The 22,678-nt window shown below is 47.4% G+C and overlaps 1 protein-coding gene across 1 annotated transcript; it reads left to right on the forward strand.

Moving 5' to 3' along the window:
- Positions 1 to 19,968: 19,968 nt before the first annotated feature.
- On the forward strand, positions 19,969 to 22,175 carry LOC109763823 (small ribosomal subunit protein bS6c alpha). Its single transcript, XM_020322687.4, has 2 exons — positions 19,969 to 20,458; positions 21,769 to 22,175. Exons 1-2 carry the CDS (start codon positions 20,075 to 20,077, stop codon positions 22,012 to 22,014), a joined length of 630 nt encoding a protein of 209 aa, XP_020178276.1. The 5' UTR covers positions 19,969 to 20,074; the 3' UTR covers positions 22,015 to 22,175.
- Positions 22,176 to 22,678: the final 503 nt, after the last annotated feature.

The following is a 22,678-nucleotide window of genomic DNA, read 5'->3' on the forward strand; positions in this document are numbered from 1 at the left end:
AGGTAGCAGGTGCATTACATAAACCAAAAGGCATACGTCTATAAGCAAAAGTACCAAAAGGGCAAGTAAAAGTAGTCTTTGATTGATCATTGGCTGACACAGGTATTTGAGAGAAACCAGAATAACCATCTAGAAAGCAAAAATGTGTATGTTTGGATAGTCTTTCTAGCATTTGATCGATAAAAGGTAAGGAGTAATGATCTTTCTTAGTAGCCTTATTTAATTTGCGGAAATCAATTACCATCCTATAACCTGTAATAATTCTTTGCGGAATCAATTCATCTTTATCATTAGGAACGACGGTAATACCTCCCTTCTTAGGGACACAATGGACAGGACTTACCCACTGACTATCAGCAACGGGATAAATTATACCTGCCTCAAGGAGCTTTAGTATTTCCTTTCTTACCACTTCTTTCATTTTAGGATTCAGCCGTCGTTGATGATCACGAACTGGTTTGGCATCTTCTTCCAAATTTATTTTATGCTGACATAGAGTGGGACTAATGCCCTTAAGATCATCAAGAGTATATCCAATAGCAGCACGGTGCTTCTTCAGAGTTTTCAATAATCTCTCTTCTTCATGCTCTGAAAGGTTAGCACTGATAATAACAGGATATATCTTCTTTTCATCAAGATAAGCATATTTAAGAGTATCAGGCAATGGTTTAAGCTCAAACACGGGATCACCCTTGGGTGGAGGAGGATCCCCTAGGATTTCAACAGGCAAATTGTGTTTCAGGATGGGTTCCTATTTAAAGAATACTTCATCTATTTCCCTTCTTTCATTCATAAACATATCATTTTCATGGTCTAGCAAATATTGTTCTAAAGGATCACTAGGAGGTACGGCAATAGAAGCAAGACCAATAATTTCATCCTTACTAGGCAATTCTGCTTCACGGTGTTGTCTACTAAATTTAGAGAAATTAACTCATGAGACATATCACCTAAACCGATAGTAACAACATCCTTTTCGCAGTCTATCTTAGCATTAACGGTGTTCAAGAAGGGTCTACCAAATATAATGGGACAAAAGCTATCTTGTGGGGAGCCAAGAACAAGAAAATCAGCAGGATATTTAGTTTTCCCACAGAAGACTTCAACATCTCTAACAATTCCCATTGGTGAAATAGTATCTCTATTGGCAAGTTTAATTGTGACATCAATATCTTCTAACTCAGCAGGTGCAATATCATGCTTAATTTCTTTGTATAAGTCAATAGGTATGGCACTAGCACTAGCACCCATATCACATAAGCCATGATAACAATGATCTTCTATTTTAACAGAAATAACAGGCATGCCTACCACAGGTCTATGTTTATCTTTAGCACGAGGTTTGGCAATTCTAGCAGTTTCTTCACAGAAATAAATAACATGCCCATCGATATTATCAGACAAGAGATCTTTAACAATAGCAATATTAGGTTCAACTTTAATTTTCTCAGGAGGTGTATAAGTTCTAATATTGCTTTTACGAACCACAGTTGAAGCTTTAGCATGATCCTTTATTCTAATAGGGAAAGGTGGTTTCTCAACATAAGAAGTAGGAACAACAGGATCATTATAAGTGATAGTCTTTTCTTCAACTTTAATAGGTGCAGCTACTTTTACTTCTATGGGAGGATGATATTTAAACCACTTCTCCTTGGGGAGATCAACATAAGTAGCAAAATATTCACACAAAGAAGCTACTATCTCAGAGTCAAGTCCATATTTAGTGCTAAATTTACGGAAAACATCGGTATCCATAAAAGATTTAACACAATCAAACTTAGGTGTCATACCTGACTCTTTACCTTCGTCGAGATCCCAATCTTCAGAGTTGCGTTTAATTCTATCCAATAAATCCCATTTGAATTCAATAGTCTTCATCATAAAAGAGCCAACACAAGAAGTATCGAGCATGGTGCGATTATTATCAGAAAGCCGGGCATAAAAACTTTGAATAATTATTTCTCTTGGGAGCTCATGATTGGGGCATGAATATAACATTGATTTAAGCCTCCCCCAAGCTTGAGCGATGCTTTCTCCTTCGCGAGGCCAAAAATTATATATATAATTGCGATCACGATGAACAAGATGCATAGGATAAAACTTCTGATGAAATTCCAATTTCAATCGTTTGTAGTTCCATGACCCCATATCATCAGATAGCCTATACCATGTCGATGCATCTCCCTTCAAAGATAAAGGGAAGACCTTCCTCTTAATAACATCACCGGGTATACCTGCAAGCTTAAATAATCCACAAACTTCATCCACATATATTAGGTGCTCATCAGGATGCTTTGTTCCATCTCCTGCAAAAGGATTAGCTAGCAGTTTTTCTAACATACCCGAAGGAATCTCAAAGTGAATATTTTCATTTTCATTTTCAGTAGGTTCAGTAGGTTGAGGAGAAACTCTTTGCTCTATTGGTTGGGGTGAAGATACCCCGAACAAGCCCCTCAGAGGATTACTTTCCATAGTAACAAGTGACAGTAAATTTCAGCACACTACATAAATTTTTCCTTACCAAATTCCACCTACCAAAGGTGCTTCACTCCCCGGAAACGGCGCCAGAAAAGAGTCTTGATGACCCACAAGTATAGGGGATCTATCGTAGTCCTTTTGATAAGTAAGAGTGTCGAACCCAACGAGGAGCAGAAGGAAATGATAAGCGGTTTTCAGCAAGGTATTCTCTGCAAACACTGAAATAATAGGTAACAGATAGTTTTGTGATAAGATAATTTGTAATGAGCAACAAGTAACAAAAGTAAATAAAGTGCAGCAAGGTGGCCCAATCCTTTTTGTAGCAAAGGACAAGCCTGGACAAACTCTTATATAGAGAAAAGCACTCCCGAGGACGCATGGGAATTATCGTCAAGCTAGTTTTCATCACGTTCATATGATTCGCGTTCGGTACTTTGATAATTTGATATGTGGGTGGACCGCTGCTTGGGTGCTGTTCTTACTTGAACAAGCATCCCACTTATGATTAACCTCTATTGCAAGCATCCGCAACTACAACAAAAGTATTAAGGTAAACCTAACCATAGCATGAAACATATGGATCCAAATCAGCCCCTTACGAAGCAACGCATAAACTAGGGTTTAAGCTTCTGTCACTCTAGCAACCCATCATCTACTTATTACTTCCCAATGCCTTCCTCTAGGCCCAAATAATGGTGAAGTGTTATGTAGTCGACGTTCACATAACACCACTAGAGGTTACACAACATACATCTCATCAAAATATCAAATGAATACCAAATTCACATGACTACTAATAGCAAGACTTCTCCCATGTCCTCAGGAACAAATGTAACTACTCACAAAGCATATTCATGTTCATAATCAGAGGGGTATTAATATGCATAAAGGATCTGAACATATGATCTTCCACCAAATAAACCAACTAGTATCAACTACAAGAAGTAATCAACACTACTAGCAACCTACAGGTACCAATCCCGGGCTTGGAGACAAGAATTGGATACAAGAGATGAACTAGGGTTTGAGAGGAGATGGTGTTGGTGAAGATGTTGATGGAGATTGCCCTCTCCCGATGAGAGGAGCGTTGGTGATGACGATGGCGATGATTTCCCCCTCCCGGAGGGAAGTGTCCCCGGCAGAACAGCTCTGCCGGAGCCCTAGATTGGTTCCGCCAAGGTTCCGCCTCGTGGCGGCGGAGTCTCATCCCGAAAGGTTGCTTATGATTTTTTTCCTGGACAAAAGACTTCATATAGCAGAAGATGGCCACCGGAGAGCCAACAGGGGGCCCACGAGGCAGGGGGGCGCGCCCCCACCCTCGTGGACAGGTGGTGGCCCCCTGATGTATTTCTTCCGCTCAGTATTTTTTTATTATTTCCAAAAATGACTTCCGTGGAGTTTCAGGAATTTTGGAGTTGTGTAGATTAGGTCTCTAATATTTGCTCCTTTTCCAGCCCAGAATTCCAGGTGCCGGCATTCTCCCTCCTTATGTAAACCTTGTAAAATAAGAGAGAATAGGCATAAGTATTGTGACATAATGTGTAATAACAGCCCATAATGCAATAAATATTGATATAAAAGCATGATGCAAAATGGACGTATCACAAGTACATCCAGAGGTTCAGCCGGGTGCAGTACAACATCCCCAATGTTCATCACGCCGCCGTGATTAGCGCGTTCCATCAAAATGTGCGCAACCGCAAGATGCGCGAAGAGCTGGCAATGAACAAGGTTAAGGATGTGGCCGAACTTTATGTTCTGGCCGATAGGTGCGCCCAGGCTGAAGATGGAAGGAAGTACCCCGGCGAGGACGCCGGCGCGGAAACCGACTCTACTGATGAAGACACCGCTACCCTGACAAAGAAGGGCCGGCGTCGCAACAAGAAACGCAAGGGCAAGACCATGCTTGCCGTCGAGGGATCCGACAGCACCGGCGCCGCCAAGAAGGCTAAGGCAGACGACCCCGGCAAGGAAATTGCCGGGTGCGCCGCTTGCCGGGCCTTGGCGGCTGCCGACAAGCCGGGGGGCTCCGACAAGCAGTATTGCAAGATCAATCGCACCAAGGGCCACGACCTCCAGAACTGCCAACAAGTCGAGCTGCTTGCTGAGAAGCAAAAGGCCGAGTATGAGAGGTGGGACAAGGAGAAGGGTCAGGATGGTGCCGAAGGATCTGGCAAGAAGCGTGGCAGCCAAGGAGGCCGCCGCGGCAAGGACAACCAACAAGAGAGGCCCGCTCGGGCCGCGACAAGAAGCAAGAAGACAATGATCATGATGAGGACGACGAGTCTGGCGAGCAAGAGTTTCAGAAGGCTACAGAGGCCATGTGCGTCGATGGCGGCGCCTCGCTGCATACTTCTCACCGCCAGCTCAAGCAGTGGGCGCGTGAGATCACAGCAGCTGAGCCCTTGTTCGACGCTCAGAAGCCGCTGAAGTGGTCCAGCACGCCCCTCATCTTTGACGCCGAGGACCACCCTGACCGCACAACTGCGGTCGGGTGCTTGCCGTTGTTGGCCTCACCAACGATACGCAACCTCAAGGTAAACAAGATGCTGGTTGATGGCGGGGCCGGTCTGAACTTGATCTCACCCGTTGTGATCAAGAGGCTGCAAATTCCTGATGGAGACCTCAAGGAAACGGGCACGTTTCAAGGGGTCAACCCGGGAAGGAGCCAGCCGAAGGGAAAGGTCACATTGCCTGTGACGTTTGGAGGCGAGTTGAACTACAGGACGGAGAGGATTGTCTTCGATGCAGCCGAGATCCCCTTGCCCTACAACGGGATCCTCGGCCGCCCGGCACTAGCCAAGTTCATGGCAGCGTCACATTACGCCTACAACACGCTGAAGATGCCTGGGCCGATGAACATCATCACCGTCCCCTCCAACAAGAAGGACGCGCTGATCTGCACCGACCTACTCTACCGGGAAGCAGTTGCAGCAGCTGCCGCCAAGGCACTTGCTCCTGCCGTTGAAGCCCCGGGAGAGAAGAAGAAGACCGGCAAGACCTCTTGCACCCACTCCGGCAAGCGTACCTCTTCGGAGTGTTGTGCTACCGTCGAGGACGTGCCAGAGAGCTCCACCGGCAAGAGCAAGAAATCCAGAGCTGTCCCACCAGAGACCAAGAAGGTGTCCATCAGGGAGGATGGCACGGGAGGGGCTTTCACCATAAGCTCCACCCTCAACAGCAAATAGGAAGGCACGCTCGTCACTTTCCTGCGGGCGAATGTCGATGTGTTTGCGTGGCAAGCATCTGACATCCCCGGCGTTCCCAGGGAAGTGATTGAGCACCATCTTGCTGTCTGTCCCCATGCGCGACCCGTCAAGCAGAAGGTCAGGAAGCAAGCTTTGGAACGGCAGGAGTTCATCACAGAGGAGATCAGAAAGTTGGAAGCAGCAGGCTTGGTGAGGGGTGTGCTCCATCCGACGTGGTTGGCCAATCCGGTGGTGGTGCGCAAGGCAAACGGGAAGTGGAGGATGTGTATTAACTACACAGATATCAATAAGGCTTGTCCTAAGGACCCCTTCCCGTTGCCGCGCATCGACCAGATTGTTGACTCCACGGCGGGGTGTGATCTGTTATCATTCCTCGATGCCTACTCGGGCTACCACCAGATCTTCATGACAAGAGAAGACGAAGAGAAGACAGCATTCATCACCCCATGTGGTACGTATTGCTTTTTACGAATGCCTTTCGGGTTGAAGAGTGCTGGTTCAACATTTGCAAGGGCAGTCCAAATTGGTTTTGAACCCCAGCTACATAGAAATATGGAAGCCTATATGGATGACATAGTGGTCAAAACCAAAGACAGGGCAACTCTTGTACAAGACTTAGAAGAGACGTTTGCCAACCTGCACAAGATCAACCTCAAGCTGAACCCTGAGAAGTGTGTCTTCGGTGTTCCGTCCGGCAAACTTCTCGGGTTCTTTGTCTCACAGCGTGGGATCGAGGCAAACCCAGACAAGATCAAGGCTATCAAGCAGATTGAGGCGCCCAAGTGGATCAAGGATGTGCGTCGGCTCACTGGCTGCGTTGCCGCCATGAGCCGATTCATCTCCAAGTCTGCTGAGCGTGCCCTTCCCTTTTTCAAGATCTTGAAGAAGGCGGGCCCAATGGAGTGGACCCCAGAGGCTGAGGCGGTGTTGCAAGACCTGAAGAGATACCTTTCCTCTACACCGATACTAGTTGCGCCTAAACCACAAGAGCCGTTGCTGCTGTATCTAGCGGCGACGAATCAAGTGGTCAGTGCCGCGCTAGTGGCGCAGAGGGAGGTTGACAAAGAGGCAGTGGCAACGACAGGATCGGCAGACGGCAAGTCAGAGACCCCCCCCCCCCCCGGCAGGGCCTGGTGCCGGCAAGGCGAGGCTCCCGGCAGAATCTGACGCCATCAGTTAAGTGGAGTGGTGCAGAAGAAGAAGATGATGCAGCACCCGGTTTATTTTGTCAGCTCCCTCTTGCAGGGGGCTAGGTCAAGATATTCCGGTGTGCAGAAATTGCTCTTCTGCCTCCTTATGGCCTCGAGGAAGCTGCGTCATTACTTCCAAGCCCACGAGATCACTGTCATCACTCGCCTCCCGTTGCAACGGATACTGCACAACCCAGACGCAACCGGAAGGATTGTGGAGTGGGCCTTGGAGTTATCAAGCTTTGGGTTGAAGTTTGAAAGTACTTCAACAATCCACAGTAGAGTCCTGGCGGAGTTCATTGCAGAATGGACCTCAACGCCTGATGAAGAGATCCAGGAGACCACTCTCCCCGGCAAGGAGATAGCTTGCGACTGGATTATGTACTTTGACGGAGCTTTCTCGCTGCAAGGCGCCGGTGCTGGTGTGCTGCTCGTCGCACCCACCGGAGAGCACCTCAAGTATGTAATCCAGATGCACTTTCCCAGGGAGATGTCCACCAACAACACTACTGAGTACGAGGGGTTGCTTGCCGGTCTCAGGATCGCGGCAGACCTTGGAGTTAAAAAGCTCATCGTCGGGGGTGATTCGCAGCTTGTCGTCAGACAAGTCAACAAAGATTACCAGAGCTCGTTGATGGAGGCTTACGTAGATGAGGTGAGGAAGCTGGAGGAGCGCTTTGACAGTATACAAGCGGAGCACGTTCCCCAAGCGGAGAACGACATCGCCGACTACCTGTCAAAGCGCGTTGCATTCAAGCTACCTGTGGAACCAGGTACCTTTTTGCTTCGGTTAACTCAACCATCCGTCGAACCATCAACGGAGCAGAACAAGCGGAGGAAATCTGGCCCCGGCAAGTACTTTCCCGCTGAGCCCCCAGGGGCCGCCGGCAAGGGTGTTGCCGTGGACGCTGAACCTGCCAAGGAGCGACCGACACCGGTAGGCCGTCAAGCCCTGGCCGCAGAGACAGCCGCTCCCATGACAGAAGAAATGCCTTTGGTCCTTGCCATCGAGCCCTAGGCTCCGGCATGGGCACAGCATACCGTCCGGTTCCTCCAAACAGGGGAGCTTCCTGAGGAGCAGGAAGAAGCGGAGAAGGTAGCCCGCCGGTCTGCTATGTATCAGTTCGTCAATCACGTCCTGTACAGGAGGAGACCGAACGGTGTGAAATTGAAGTGCATTCCCGGGGAGGAAGGACTGGAGCTGTTGGCGGAGATACACGGAGGCATATGTGGCTCCCATATAGGGTCGAGGGCCCTTGCCGGCAAGGCGTTCCGGCAGGGTTTCTTCTGGCCCACTGCCCTCCAGGATGCTACGGCACTAGTAACCAAGTGTGAAGTGTGTCAGTTCCATTCAAAGAAGCTTCATCAACCAGCTCAAGCCCTTCAAACAATCCCTCTCTCCTGGCCATTTTCGGTCTGGGGGCTCGACATACTGGGCCCTTTCCCCCGTGCTGTCGGGGGCTTTGAGTACTTGTACGTTGCAATTGACAAGTTCACAAAGTGGCCGGAGGTGGAAGCAGTGAGGAAGGTGACAGCTCAGTCAGCCGTCAAGTTCTTCAAGGGGCTAGTGTGCCATTTTGGTGTGCCAAGCAAAGTCATCACCGACAACGGCACGCAGTTCATGAGCCACACCTTCATGCAATACATTCAAGACCTCGGCAGCAAGGTCTGTTTTGCTTCTGTGGCACACCCATGGAGCAACGGCCAGGCAGAGAGGGCAAATGCTGAAGTGTTGCGTGGTCTGAGGACGAAGACTTTTGACAGGCTGCACAAGAGCGGAAGGCGCTAGATTGATGAGTTGTCGGCGGTTCTTTGGTCGATCAGGACGACGCCAAATCGAGCCACCTGCCAGACACCCTTTGCCCTGGTATACGGGGCAGAAGCAGTTCTCCCCACGGAACTCATATGCGGGTCACCTCGAGTGCTCGCTTACGACGGGCTTGAGCAAGAGCAATTGCGGCAAGATGACGCAACGCTCCTTGAGGAAGATCGTCTTCGGGCGGCTGTGAGAGCAGCACGCTACCAGCAAGCCTTGCGCCGCTACCATAGCCGCAAGGTTCACGCCCGAAGCTTTGAGGAAGGCGACCTTGTTCTTTGGCGCGTTCAGTCGGCCAAGAATTCCAACAAGTTGACGCCGAAGTGGGAAGGCCCTTATCGGGTAATACGAGTCACCAGGCCCGGCGCAGTTCGCCTGGAGACCGAAGATGTTGTCCCAATGAGCAACTCCTGAAACATCAAGCATCTTCGCAAGTTTTACCCATAAGGCGCGGCTTGCCGGGCCTCCCGGCAAGCCACCTTTTGTACAACCTTTGCCGACAAGGCATGTAACCCTCCATACAAAGCCAGGCGCAGACCCTGAGCATAAATAAACGAAGCGCTGGCGCCCTAAGTTATAGCATGCATGCTAGGTTGAGTCTCTCCCTCGGTTAGGGTTGATAGTGCTTAGCGGCAACTAACCCCTAGCCTAGAGGTCGAGTATGCGTCTTTCTGTCCTCTTTGATTCGCAGGGCACGTGGACACTTTTGTTGAGCCGCTTGGGAAAAAGAGAACGGACCGGCACTCCGGCCCCGGCAGGCCAAGACTGCCGGGGGCTGAAGACACAAGGATCCAACCACGGCTGGCCAAGGTTGCCGGGGGCTGCGGATTCAGATAAGCCTTTCATCCCCTGTTATGCCTTTCCGTATAGAACTGGGACGTGTGAAACCGCGTTTATATTCTTAAACCACCGTGCTCCCCTTTTCCTGTACCCAAGAGCTATCCCACTGGGTCCGAACTTGGTCATATTCGCGGTGGCAAGAAGGTAAACGAGGAGCCTAGCTCTACTTCACCCCTGCCTCCGCCAATAGCGCGAGAATGGTCGACCGAAGTGGAGGGGCGGCAAGGCCTGTTGCCGGGCGACAATGTTTATCTTAGAAATAACAAGGACTCGTTCCTTGGCATGGGCCTCGCTCACGCACAAAGAACCCGGCAAGCACCCTTTTTCATTAAAAATGTCCCATATAGGTACAGTTCATACCGAATAAAAAAACATGAGCAAGGGGATTACAAGCTTTAAATCTAACAAGTGCCCACAGGCTTACAAACTAAAAAGAGATAAGGTGCCCGTAATCCCTTTCTTCTCCCTCTCCACAGAAGGTGGAACAAGGCAGCGGGAGGGCAAAAGGGGCGCCTAGGCGAGGTGCGAGGAGCAGAAGGCACCAAGAGAACATCTTGGTGCGGGGAAAGGAGCTGGAGGACGAGGCAGCGAACCGGCAATACGTGATGAAGGCGTCGGTGCCCGCGTACTCCGACTTGACGGCCGCCACCCGCCTTCTTCGCCTTCTCCGGCCCTCCTACGCCAGCCGCCCAAGGAGACGACAGGGAGCGCCCCGATGGCGAGCTTGGCGAGGAAGGCCCTCGGTAGGGCGCGAGCCCGAGGGAGGGGCGGCGCGGTCAGTCGAAGTCGAGGTCGGTATCCTGCCGCCCGACTCCCTCGTCGTCGTTGTCGCTGTCCTCCTCGTCACTCCCGCTCGAGGAGGAATCTTCATCGTCGGAGGAGCTCTCCACGCAGCACTTCAGGCGAGTTCCAAGATCTCCAAAGACCTTGACGGAGAGCAGGCCGCCCTCCATTAACTTGAAGTAGAGGATGAGCCCCGCCGTCGGGCTATGGATGCGAGCAAATGTCTTCCATCCTCGACGGAGATACATAACATGAGGAGTGGGGAAGTCGACGTCAACCCGCGTGCCGCCGGTCCCGCAGCCCCTCATGTGCAATCTGAGGGTCTGGGGCGGATTGAGCTCCATCTCCTGAGCGAAGGGGGTGGGGAGACGGAGACGACGACGCGGTGGCCGGCGCAGCCTGATGAAGAACTCGCGGGGCTGGTCCCCGACGTGACCCTCTGTCGCGGGAGGCACCGCTGGCGGAGGCACGGCCATCGCGCCGCCTCGTCCTCCTCTCCCTCGACCGCCGCGGCGACCTCGGCCACGCCCCCTCCCCCTTCCTCTCGTGGCCGGCTCCGCCGCCGCGGGCTCATGGGATGGAGGGACGCGCTGACAAGCAGCAACCCTCGCCGCCACCGTCGAAGGCCCAGCACCTCCTCTCGCCATGGCAGGTGGAAGAAAGGAGCGGAGGTGGAGGGGGATGGGTACTGAAAGGAATGTGGGACGACGCCCCCCCCCCTCCCCCTCCTTATAAAGGGGCGGGGTCGAGGCTCGGCCGCCCCACTCAGCCAATCCAGCCGGCGGAGGCGCAGGGAATCAGGACCGACCCACTGCCCCAATCAGCGACGGCCCGGTTTCCCGCCTCCACCGCCTGCCACTTGCATGGAGGACGCGTGGCGAGCGAGCAGGATCGAAAGGACAGGTGAGGCGACCGTTCCCCGCCCCGTGATCATGGGGCATGGGCGCCTTGAAGACTGCGACCCGAGTCCATCTAGTAAATGAGTCGCGCCTCCACGCCTCCCTCTTTTTATGCGGAAGGCGCGAGCCGCCTCTTTACCACGATGTGACGCATGCATGCAGAAACCGCATCGCGCATGACCCCCACGTCACACACGCCCCTCCACGTCGCGCGTTCAACGCTGGTCGTGGGGAAGCGCAGCGGACGGAACAGTTACTGCGGTAAAATCCGCCCCACCTGCCCGCGCACCGTTCTGGGCCTGGCCCAACAACGTGTCGCACTTATGTGTGGCCCAGGCCCGGGGGCTCCTGTCGGTGTACAAAAGTAGGGGCACTCCTTTGTACCCCTTTACTTGTGCACGGGCAGTCGGAGCCACGTGCCACGGCCAAACTTAGCAGGGCAAGGGAGGGAAGCCGGAGAGAAGCCAAAGGCACAAGACGGTCAAGGCAACCCCAAGACCAGAAACACCAAAGAGCAAGAGGGCGAGGGGACCCTCCCACCCCCCCCCCCCCCCGGCAAGGCCCTTGCCGGGGCAACTTGCCCAACACCAACAGAGCGAGCCACCCTTGAGCCCACGGGTTCCGACCCAACCAACTACGTTGGAACCAAGGCTCGGGAGGCACCTCTGTGGTGGCATGCAGATCTTTGTCAAGATCATAAACATGTGAGATCAGATGAGGACCAGAAGACGGCGACCCTCGGTGGGATCCCAGCCGAGGGAATCCACAAGACCCCCGGCAAGCGCCTTTCCGGGGACGACTGCAACGCCACGGCAAGACCCTTGTCGGGGCCCCGGCAAGGCCCTTGCCGGGGGCATCCGCGAGGCCACTGCCAGGCCCGCACCAACCAAGGCACCGTCACCGTTCGCATGCAGCTGCCAGCCCAATCAGCTGGGCAGGCACCTGCGTGGCAACATGCGGCTCCAAAGCCAATTCAGCAAGCACCTGAGTGGTGGCATGCAGATCTTCGTGAAGACCCTACCACCGCGCCACCTCAGCTTCCTACCTGCCTACATGGCACCGCACGCACCGCTGGCCTGGGCGCGTGTCGAAGCGAGGCGGAGCGGCGACGGACGGGACGGGCCTCGTTCCCGTCCCCGATAAAGCTAAGGGACACCTAAGCGATGCATTAAATGCGTCTTGTCCTGTAATACGGGCGATAAGCTCGCAGCACTATAGACCTTTTCACCTCATGTGTGCCACTGTGGCAGCACCCTTCGACTATAAAAGGAGGCCCATGGCATACTGGAGAGGGATTCGGCTCTCTTGGGCAAGTTGCACCCCGTAGCTAGCTCAAGAACACAAGAACACTCAATACATCCACCAAAGCAGGACTAGGGTATTACGCATCCTCGCGGCCCGAACCTGGGTAAACGATCCGTGTGCTTCCTGTTAGACCTGCTCTCCTCACGACCCCGCGCCCGCCAACCGTGGTAGGGATTCTTGTGATCACATAGGTGTCGTTTTCCACCGACAGATGCCTTCCGGGGCATCACCTCTTTCGTCTCCAACATTATCGGTAACCTTACTCGGAGCTATCTTTTCATTCGTCACATGATATGAGTTTTGATTGGAGCGTCAATTTATTTTGTTAGGATTTGCTTGCTGTTATTTAGAATAATGTTTTGCATCTTTTATTTCAATAAAAGTGGCAATGATAGCCTTTGCTATGCTTATTTTACAAGTCTACTTGTTGCTGTTTGAAAACAGAAAGTTTATCGATGTTGCAAAAATTCCCGAGGAAAGTCAGAATGTGATAAAATGTTTAAACTTTTTCATAATAAGCTCTGATAAATTTTCTACAGTGTGGTAGAATTTAATAATGTTTGAAGCTAGGGAAGTATTGATACTCTTGCATTCTTTACAGACTATACTGTTTTGGCAGATTGCTGTTATGTTTGCATTGTTTGCATATGTTTGCTTGTTTAATGATTCTATTTGAGGATAGGAGTATTAAATATGCAGAGGATTTTAGTATGCAATGTTGAATAATAATTTTAGTGATTTGCTGCAGTAGAGAATGATAAGGTTTTTGCATTGGTTTATACTAACTTATCTCACGAGTTCTTGTTGAGTTTTGTGTGGATGAAGCTTTTGAGATTTAGGAAAACCGTGATGTGAGAGGAATTAAGGAGACACAAAAGCTCAAGCTTGGGGATGCCCAAGGCATCCCAAGATAATATTTCAAGAAGTCTCAAGCATCTAAGCTTGGGGATGCCCCGGTAGGCATCCCATCTTTGTTCTTCAACAATTATCGGTTAGTATCGGTTGAGCCTAAGTTTTTGCTTCTTCACATGAGTTGTGCTATTCTTAGAATGTCATTTTATTTTTGTTTTGCTTCCTGTTTTAATAAAATACTTAGATCTGAAAGTTTTAAATAAGAGAGAGTCCAGACATAGCTATCTATTTACTTAACTACTCATTTGATCTTCACTCATATCTTTTTGGGAGTAGCTTATCATTTAATCTTGTGCTTCACTTATATCCTATGAGTAAATTGTTGAATAAATTGAATGTCATGAAGTTCAAATCATATCATGCCTAGTGGTAGCTTCACATTGGGTTTAGAAAATGAAACCTTTTGAGGCTTGACAATCACAATATTGGTCATACAAGCAATTCACTAATAATTAGTATAAGGAAGAGAACTTTCACATGCAAATACACTATCCTAGAAATCTTTTGTGATTGTGAACCCCCATCAAAATATTATATGCCAAAATTGTTGACATAGGACAAGGAAGACAACATAATGATTTATGTTTGCTCATATTCACATAGAAGTCATATTGTCATAAATCCTTCAACATGTGGTGCTTGCCCCCCATATTAGCTAGCCAAAAATTCCGCACCAAGTAGAGATGCTACTTGTGCATCCAAAACCCCTTAAACCCAAATCTTATTTTCTAGAGTCCACCATACCTACCTAAGGATTGAGCAAGATCCTTCAAGTAAGTTGTCATCGGTGCAATAAGGCAATAAAAATTGCTTCTAAAAGTGTTAGATCATTTAGTGTAAGAGAAAATTAAGCGTTGTACGAACTTGGATGGCAAAGAATAAAAGCGACAGACTGCATAATAAAGGTTGTCATCTTAAGGGGCAATACAACGTGACGTTCTCTTGCACTAAGGGATTGAGCATACAAACAAATAAGCGCATGGCAACCTCTGCTTCCCTCTGCGAAGGGCCTATCTTTTAATTTTCAGTATTTATTTTTATGCAAAGAGTCACAGTTATTCTCTCTATTCCTTTTTTTTCTTTTGGCAAGCATCATGTGGTGAGGAAAGATCTAGGCACATATGTCCAGTTGAATATGGGTAGCATGAGTTATTATTGTTGACATCACCCTTGAGGTGAATACGTTGGGAGGCAAAACAATAAGCCCCTATCTTTCTATGTGTCCGGTTGAAATGTTTTGCTCATGTGTATGCGGTGAGTGTTAGCAATCATAGAAGCACTACTAGGAAAAGGCCTACTAGTGGCGCACCAGTTTTGCCTACTAATGGCGCACTACTGGTGCGCCACTAGTATTAAATACTAATGGCGCACCACTGGTGCGTACTAAGTCTCCACATAGAAGTGCGCCATTAGTAACAATTTTTTTTCAAATATTTTTTCAGAAAAAAAAATCAATTTTTTTTCATTTTTTCTTAATCTCGGGTCACTATGGCTTAATCTCGGGTCAAATCGCACTAAGTGGTCAAACTTCCCGGAAGGTCACCCATCCTCACACTACTCCAGCCCGAGCATGATTAACTTCACAGTTCTATCCAACCCCAGCACCACCTCACTTAACAGGCACTTGTTGATATATCTACCATATCAATCCTATTAAACCTTGTTGATGTCTAGGACTTTGTTCATGTTCATGAGTATGATGAAATTTTGAAAAATATTTCAAACTTCCCGGTCATATTACGTATCATTTTTTGAAAAAAATTCCAACAAAAAAATTCAACACCAATTTTTTTTCTGTTACTAGTGGCGCACCTAGCAAACGGTGCGCCACTAGTAAGTTTGAATTTTTTTGCCTCTAGATCTTGAAAGCCCCGTAACTTTTTTCTGTTAGGTTTTTGAGGATTTTGAAAATGTTTAACGGGGTTCCCAAAAGTTATGCCCATTTTACAAATTCCAGAGAGATTTTGCAAATAAAGTCAAAATTCATATTTGTAAATTTTCCCAACAACTAGACCACATATCACATGGGAAACTTATTTTCTTTTATTTTTTTGACATTTCCATTATTTTCTTTTATTTTATTTTTTAACTGAAAAGGCGGTCCAAGGGGGGGTGCATTCGGTGGAATTTTTGGGTCAAGTTAGTAATGGCGCACCGTGGGAGTGGTGCGCCATTACTAGTTCAACTAGTAATGGCGCACCACTCCCACGATGCGCCATTACTAGTTTTGAAAAAAAATTGAAAAAAAATTGAAAAAAATTTACTAGCGGCGCACCGTGGATGTGGTGCGCCATTACTAGTTTAACTAGTAATGGCGCACTATCCCCTGGTGCGCCATTACTAGTTTCGGAAAAAATATTTGAAAAAAAAATTGAAAAAAAATTACTAGTGGCGCACCGTGGATGTGGTGCGCCATTACTAGTTTAACTAATAATGGCGCACTATCCCCTGGTGCGCCATTACTAGTTTTGAAAAAAAAAGTAAAAAAATTGTTACTAGTGGCGCACCGTGGATGTGGTGCGCCATTAGTATTTGGACACTAATGGCGCACCAACACATGGTGCGCCATTAGTATATAGTAGTGGCGCACCACATGTCTGGTGCGCCATTAGTGTCCATATCATCTATAGCCCTTTTTCCTAGTAGTAAAGACTATATGATGGTTGAGTATGTGGAGCTCTTACTTAAACCCTATTGAATAAGTTGAATTGCAATTGCTTGGTGACTAAGAACATAGGTTGTTGAGTTTCAAGAGAATTCATTGTTTGAACCTTAACATGTGAATTGCTTGCTACTATAACATGAGAGGTTTTATAAAAAAGAATTGTTGTTATGATGCTAGGAAAAGTGATTGAAATTATCATTGATCAAACTTATGCACCTTGCTAGCATTCACATTTCATAAATTATTTCTTTTATCATTTACCTACTCGAGGACGAGTAGGAATTAAGCTTGGGGATGCTGATACGTCTCCAATGTATCTATAATTTATGAAGTTTTCATGCTGTTATTTTATCATTCTTGGATGCTTTAAAATCATTTTATAGCAACTTTATATCATTTTTGGGACTAACCTATTGACCAGTGCCCAGTGCCAGTTGTTGTTTTTTTGCTTGTTTTTTACATCGCAGGAAATCAATACCAAACGGAGTCCAAACGCAACGAAACTCCACGGAGATTTTTGATGGACCAGAAGGAACACAATGGGCCAGAGCTGCACCTGAGGGTGCCCCGAGGGGGGCACAACCCACCAGGGCGCACCAGGGCCCCCTGGCGCGCCCAGGTGGGTTGTGCCCACCTTGGTGGCCTCCTGCACCCCCTCTTTGCACTATAAATTCCCAAATATTCCAAAACCCATCGGGGTTAACCTAGATCAGAAGTTCCGCCGCCGCAGGGCTCCGTAGCCACCGAAAACCAATCTAGACCCGTTCCGGCACCCTGCCGGAGGGGGGAATCATCTCCGGTGGCCATCTTCATCATCCCGGCGGCCACCACGATGAGGAGGGAGTAGTCCACCCTCGGGGCTGAGGGTTTGTACCAGTAGCTATGTGTTTAATCTCTCTCTCTCTCGTGATCTATATCATGGGCTTTGTTAATATAGATGGATCATATGATGTTTCTACCCTCTATACTCTTGTTATGATGAACTGGATCTTTACCCATTGAAGTTTTGTCTTGTCGGATTGAATATTCAGAGATGAGAACACATGATATTTATCTTGCAATATGAATACTTGAAGTGAAAATTGGGGTATCATATTGATTCACTTGATATGTGTCTTGGCATTCAACTCGCGGATTCCCGCGGTGATATTGGGGTAATCTATGCATAGGGGTTGATGCACGTTTTTCTCCGACGGAAACTTTGGGGTCTCTTTATAGTTCTTTGTGTGGATTGAGTATTATAAATATGAACTTGCTTTGGTGTTATCTTAGTACGGACGCTAGGATAGATCGAACGGAAAAAATAGCTCTGTGTTATTTTGGTACGGACTCTTGAATAGATCGAACGGAAAGAATAGTTTTGAGATGGTTTCGTCCCCTACAAAAAATTCCTATCTTTTGTTCTCTGCTAATAGGAACTCGAGAGTGATTCTTCGTTACACTTTGAGGGATAATCATATGATCCAACTATGTTAGCATTGTTGGAAGATTGCACTAGCGAAAGTACGAACCCTAGTCCTCATTTTCAAGCATTGCAATACCGTTTTTGTGTCCGTTTACTATTTGCTACCTTACTGTTTTTATTTATTCAAATTATAAAAATATATTTCTACCATCAATATTACACTTTTATCACCATCTCTTCGCCGAACTAGTGCACCTATACAATTTGCCATTGTATTGGGTGTGTTGGGGACACAAGAGATTTTTTGTATTCGGTTGCAGGGTCATTTGAGAGAGACCATCTTCATCATACACCTCTCACGGATTGATAAACCTTAGGTCATCCACTTGAGGGAAAATTGCTACTGTCCTACAGAACTCTGCGCTTGGAGGCCCAACACGTGTCTACAAGAATAAAGTTGCGTAGTAGACATCAATCAACGAGCTAGTCTAGTAGAGCTTACTAGGGATACAGTATTTGTTTATGTATTCACACATGTATTTAAGTTTCCGATCAATAGAATTCTAGCATGAATAATAAACCTTTATCATGAATAAGGAAATATAAAATAACAACTTTATTATTGCCTCTAGGGCATATTTCCTTCATAAAGCATACGCTCTCATCCTTATTAGTGTTTTAAACCTATTTGAAATATCGTCAAATCAATGACCAAAAATATTGGCAATAGTTGTGGGCGTAAACAAAATTTGTCATTATTTGAATGATTGACCACATAGAACGTGCAAGGTTGCATTGGAAGAAGAGGTATTTGATTGTCTCGTCCTAGGTTGGCTGGCCGTTGGAGAAGTTGGGCCGGGCCGAAGCAGACTAGTACTAAAAAATCATTTTTTCTGGAGGGCAGGCTTCAGTCTGTTGAAGCCTGCCCACTGGACTCGCATTTGCCGAGGGGAGAAAGAAAAAGACGCAAAAGAGGAAGCTAATTTAAGCTCTAATAAAATAAAATACCGACCTTCTTGGATGTTATCTCAGCGTAAAAATTAACGGATCTCTTGTCTTTGATGTGTGAAAGTATCTGTTTCTTTTTTTTCACAAAATTGTTTGAATTTTTGTTTCCGAAAATACTCTTATGTAAATATTGTTAACACGTTATATTGTTCACAACTATTATGTGTTTGCATCATTTTTTTGAAGTGTATATGCATTTTGCTCAAAAAAGAAAGTGTGTTCGCGTTTTCTGGAAACACTGGTCACCCATAGTACTGCTCATGTTCGAAAAAGATACTGTTCACATGGGATTATATTATTCATACATAGTTAACATTAGTGTTCTCATGGGATTACTATTAATACTTAGTTCATAAGTATAGTTACTGCTCATTATAGGCTATTGTTCACTGATTGCCACATGTCGATTTCACAAAGCACTTGAAAAAAAAAGGAAGCCCCTAGCTTGGCTGGTTTGATATAGTAACACTTCCTCCGTTCCAAAATATATAAATAGTCTGCTGAAAGCCCAACGAGCACGCACTACCTAGGTCCAACGAAAAAAGGCCTGATATATCACCCTTTCACAAAGAAAAAATGTTCGAAAAAGTTTGAGCCTTTCCCAGAAGAAAAACGCTAACCTTCATCCGGCTGATGCACACACAACATCCGCCGCCTGTGTAGCCGTCGGATTGATTTTGATCGGGCGCTCGCACAGGCGGCAAGTACCGTATGGCTAGTTTTTTTTTTGCAACAAGCGTCTTGTTTCAGAAGCTTTCTGCAACAACGGTCTTGTTTTAGAAAGAAAAAAAGTGTTTGATGGTGAAGTTTTTCTTTCAGCAACAGGGTTTAGTTTCAAAAATTTCTGCAACGGATGTCTTGTTTCAGAAATAAGGGTATTGTTTCAACAACAGGGTCTATGTTCGACGATGAATATTTTCTCTTCTACAACAAGGGTATTGTTTCAGAAACATAGCCCCGGTTGCAGAAAACGCAGAATCCCCGCGTTAGAGCGTATGAGGGCAAGCCTTGCAACATGACACATGTTTCAGAAACATAGCTTCAGTTGCAAAAATTGCCAGAGGAGTGTCTGGCGTGAGAGTTCATCGTTGTTGTGCTGGAGTAGAGGCAGCTTCTCGGGGTGTTGGTTCAGAGGAGGCGCGATGACTCCGGCGGCCGGCGACACTCCATGGCGGGGCAGTGGTGCTGTCTCAGTGGACCTTTGCAACAAGGTCCTTGTTGCAAAGCCATGAGCGCAACAAGCTAGCTGTTGCGGAGGCGCCCAGTTGGCTGGGATGGTAGATCGGATGGCTGTTTCGGGCGGCATCCGACGGTTGCCGAGGCGGCTGATCTTATTGGTTTATCACCTTCCCAGAACATTCCACAATCATAGTTCACAAATTTGGATGAGATTTTCAAAAATCAGATCAGTCGAGTGAGATTTGAAAATAATCAGTCGTTTGAATCCATCTGCACGGCGAAGTGTGGGGCTTTTGCCGGTTTCCCCCTATCCTTATCTATCCACGGGATTCCACTCTCCCTCCGGCACTGCCTCCTCCCTCCTCCCTCCTCCCCTCTCCCTCCAATGCCGCCGCCCATGGCGCTCTCCGTCTCGGTCTCCTCCTCCGCCGCGGCCTTCGCCCCGCGCCACGGCCTCCCCTCCGCCACCCCCGCGCCCAGCCGCCTCCTCCGCGCCGCCCGCGCCTTCTCGACGGGCTACGCCGCGAGCTTCTACGGCGGCGCGGCGTCCGCGACCCGCACCCGCGGCCGCGACGACGAGGAGGTCGGGGACGAGGACGGGTCGTCGTCGGGGTTCGGCGGGATGTCGGCCTCGGAGGCGGCGATGGCGCTGGAGGAGCGCGAGATGCCGCCCTGCCCGCCCGGCCTCCGCCAGTACGAGACCATGGTCGTGCTCCGCCCCGACATGTCCGAGGAGGAGCGCCTCGCCCTCATCCAGCGCTACGAGGAGGTAACCCTAACCCCCACCCACGCCGCCCCTCACTTCATCTCTTCACTTCTTCCAACGGATTCGATCATCTCTTCACGGCAATTCACACACGGGCTCCTGCGAAAACGTAGCGTGGTGTAGCTGGTAATGTGACATTGTATATCTTGAATCGCGGCTTAGTTAACAAGGATTATCCAGCTGCAATTCACACATGAATTCGTGTGAAAATTCAGGTTAGTGGGCAATGTGACAGTGTTAGCTTGAGTCTTCAATCAATGTTCTGATGTTTCTTTGTCTGAAGGCTTGGGTAAACTCTAAAATGTGGTGCATGGAAAGTTGTCTATCTTTACCAGTTTAAGATGGATAGGTTGATTGAGTGCAGAATCAATATTTACACTGCTTTGTCGGAATAATGCCCTCTTATTGATCTCTTGGTGCCTGAACAGGATATATATCTTCACCAGTTAAATGAACCTGGTAGACTGAGCGCATGATCATTATTTACATGCTTAATCGAAGCAAAGCCCTCTTATTGCTCTCTTGGTCATCGATTTTTCCGCCTCTTAGTTAAATGTTTCGTCAACTGGTAGAGAAAAGGATTAGTGAATAATATCTCACCACTGACGATCATCTGGCTGCATTTTACACATGAGTTCCTGTGCAAATTCAGGGTGGCGGTGGCCACTGTGACAGTATTAGCTTGAGTCTCCAATCATTGTTCTGGTGTTCCGCTAATCTGAAGGCTTTGGGTAAAATGTGGTGCATTAAAAGGTTATCTTTATTTACCAGTTTATAAGATGAACTGGCAAGCGCATGATTTACATAGCTTGATTGAAACAATGCCCTCTTTATTGCTCTCTTGGTCATCAACATTTCTGCCTATTGAGTTAGATGTTCTGCCAATTGGTAGAGAATAGCATCTCACCACTGATGATAATAGTGTTCTAGCATCGTACATTGCTGCATTAAACAAGTTGGGTACAATAATAACCTTTAATCTATAACCTATAATTACTAACAGTGGTTCCATTAAACCCACAAATCCCGTGCCTGATTCTTGGTACCCCGACAGATTCAGGGGAATGGGGTTCAGACTCACCTGAAACCGTAAGCAGCGTGCCATGAAGTGTGCTGTAATGGTGTTCTAGCACACACATTGCTGTATATTAAACAAGTTGGGTACAATTATAGCCCTCAAAACTTACAAGTTGGTCCGATTTAAGTTTAATCCCACAAATTTCAAGCCTGATTCGTCAAACCCGAACAAATCTGTTTGCATTTGTCATTCTGCTTACTGATGGAGCTCCTCCCTCACTGAACCGTCATTGCAGCTGCTCGTGGCTGGGGGCGCCATGTACGTGGAGGTGTTCAACAGAGGGGTCATCCCGCTGGCCTACAGCATCAGGAAGAGGAACAGCAGGACCGGGCTGCCCTTCACCTACTACGACGGCATCTACCTCCTCTGGACCTACTTCACCAAGCCCGAGTCAGTGGACGCCCTTCAGATGAAGCTCAATGCCGACGATGATGTTATCCGCTCGACCAGCTTCAAAGTCCGCAAGAGGAGAGTGTACTAGGACCAAGAATGTAAAATTGGTTTCATCTGGACTGGGCTGAAAGCTCCATGTTTTTAGTTCGTGTTTATATGTTACGAGAATGCTACTGCCTACATTGTATTGTAGATGTATGCCTTCTTTTGCAATTGTTGTTGAGGGAGAATTTTCATCTGTTTTGTTCATATTGTGTACAAAATTACAAATTCATGTTGGCGTCAGGTTACCATTAACACGCAGAAGGGGGTAGGGGTAGGTCTGTAGTAGACTCATTGTTGGTGCATTTCGCCAGTTATTTTTTTTTAAACATGTATAACACACACTTAAGAGTTTTTAAAAAAATGAAAATGTGTACACAAGTACATATGCACGATAACTGTGTGCCTGTAAAATTTCACAAAGAAATTAGAAAATTCGTGGGTTACACCAAAAAAGAATGACTATAATACTATCTATATATCATAATATAAGATGTTTTTGCAGTTCAAATTGAACTGAAAAAACATCTTATATTTAGTTACCGAGGGAGTAGCACATAAATGGATGTGCTTACAAATGAAAACTTGTAACTATGAGATCACATCTTGATGTATATTTGTGATTTTTCATTTTAAATAAGATCTTAAACTTTCAAGTATGATTATTTTTAATTTTAAAAATCTTAAACTTTCAAATGTGATTGTTCAAA

This window comes from Aegilops tauschii, chromosome 5 (assembly GCF_002575655.3).
Source record: "Aegilops tauschii subsp. strangulata cultivar AL8/78 chromosome 5, Aet v6.0, whole genome shotgun sequence".
NCBI classification, from domain to species: Eukaryota; Viridiplantae; Streptophyta; class Magnoliopsida; order Poales; family Poaceae; genus Aegilops; species Aegilops tauschii.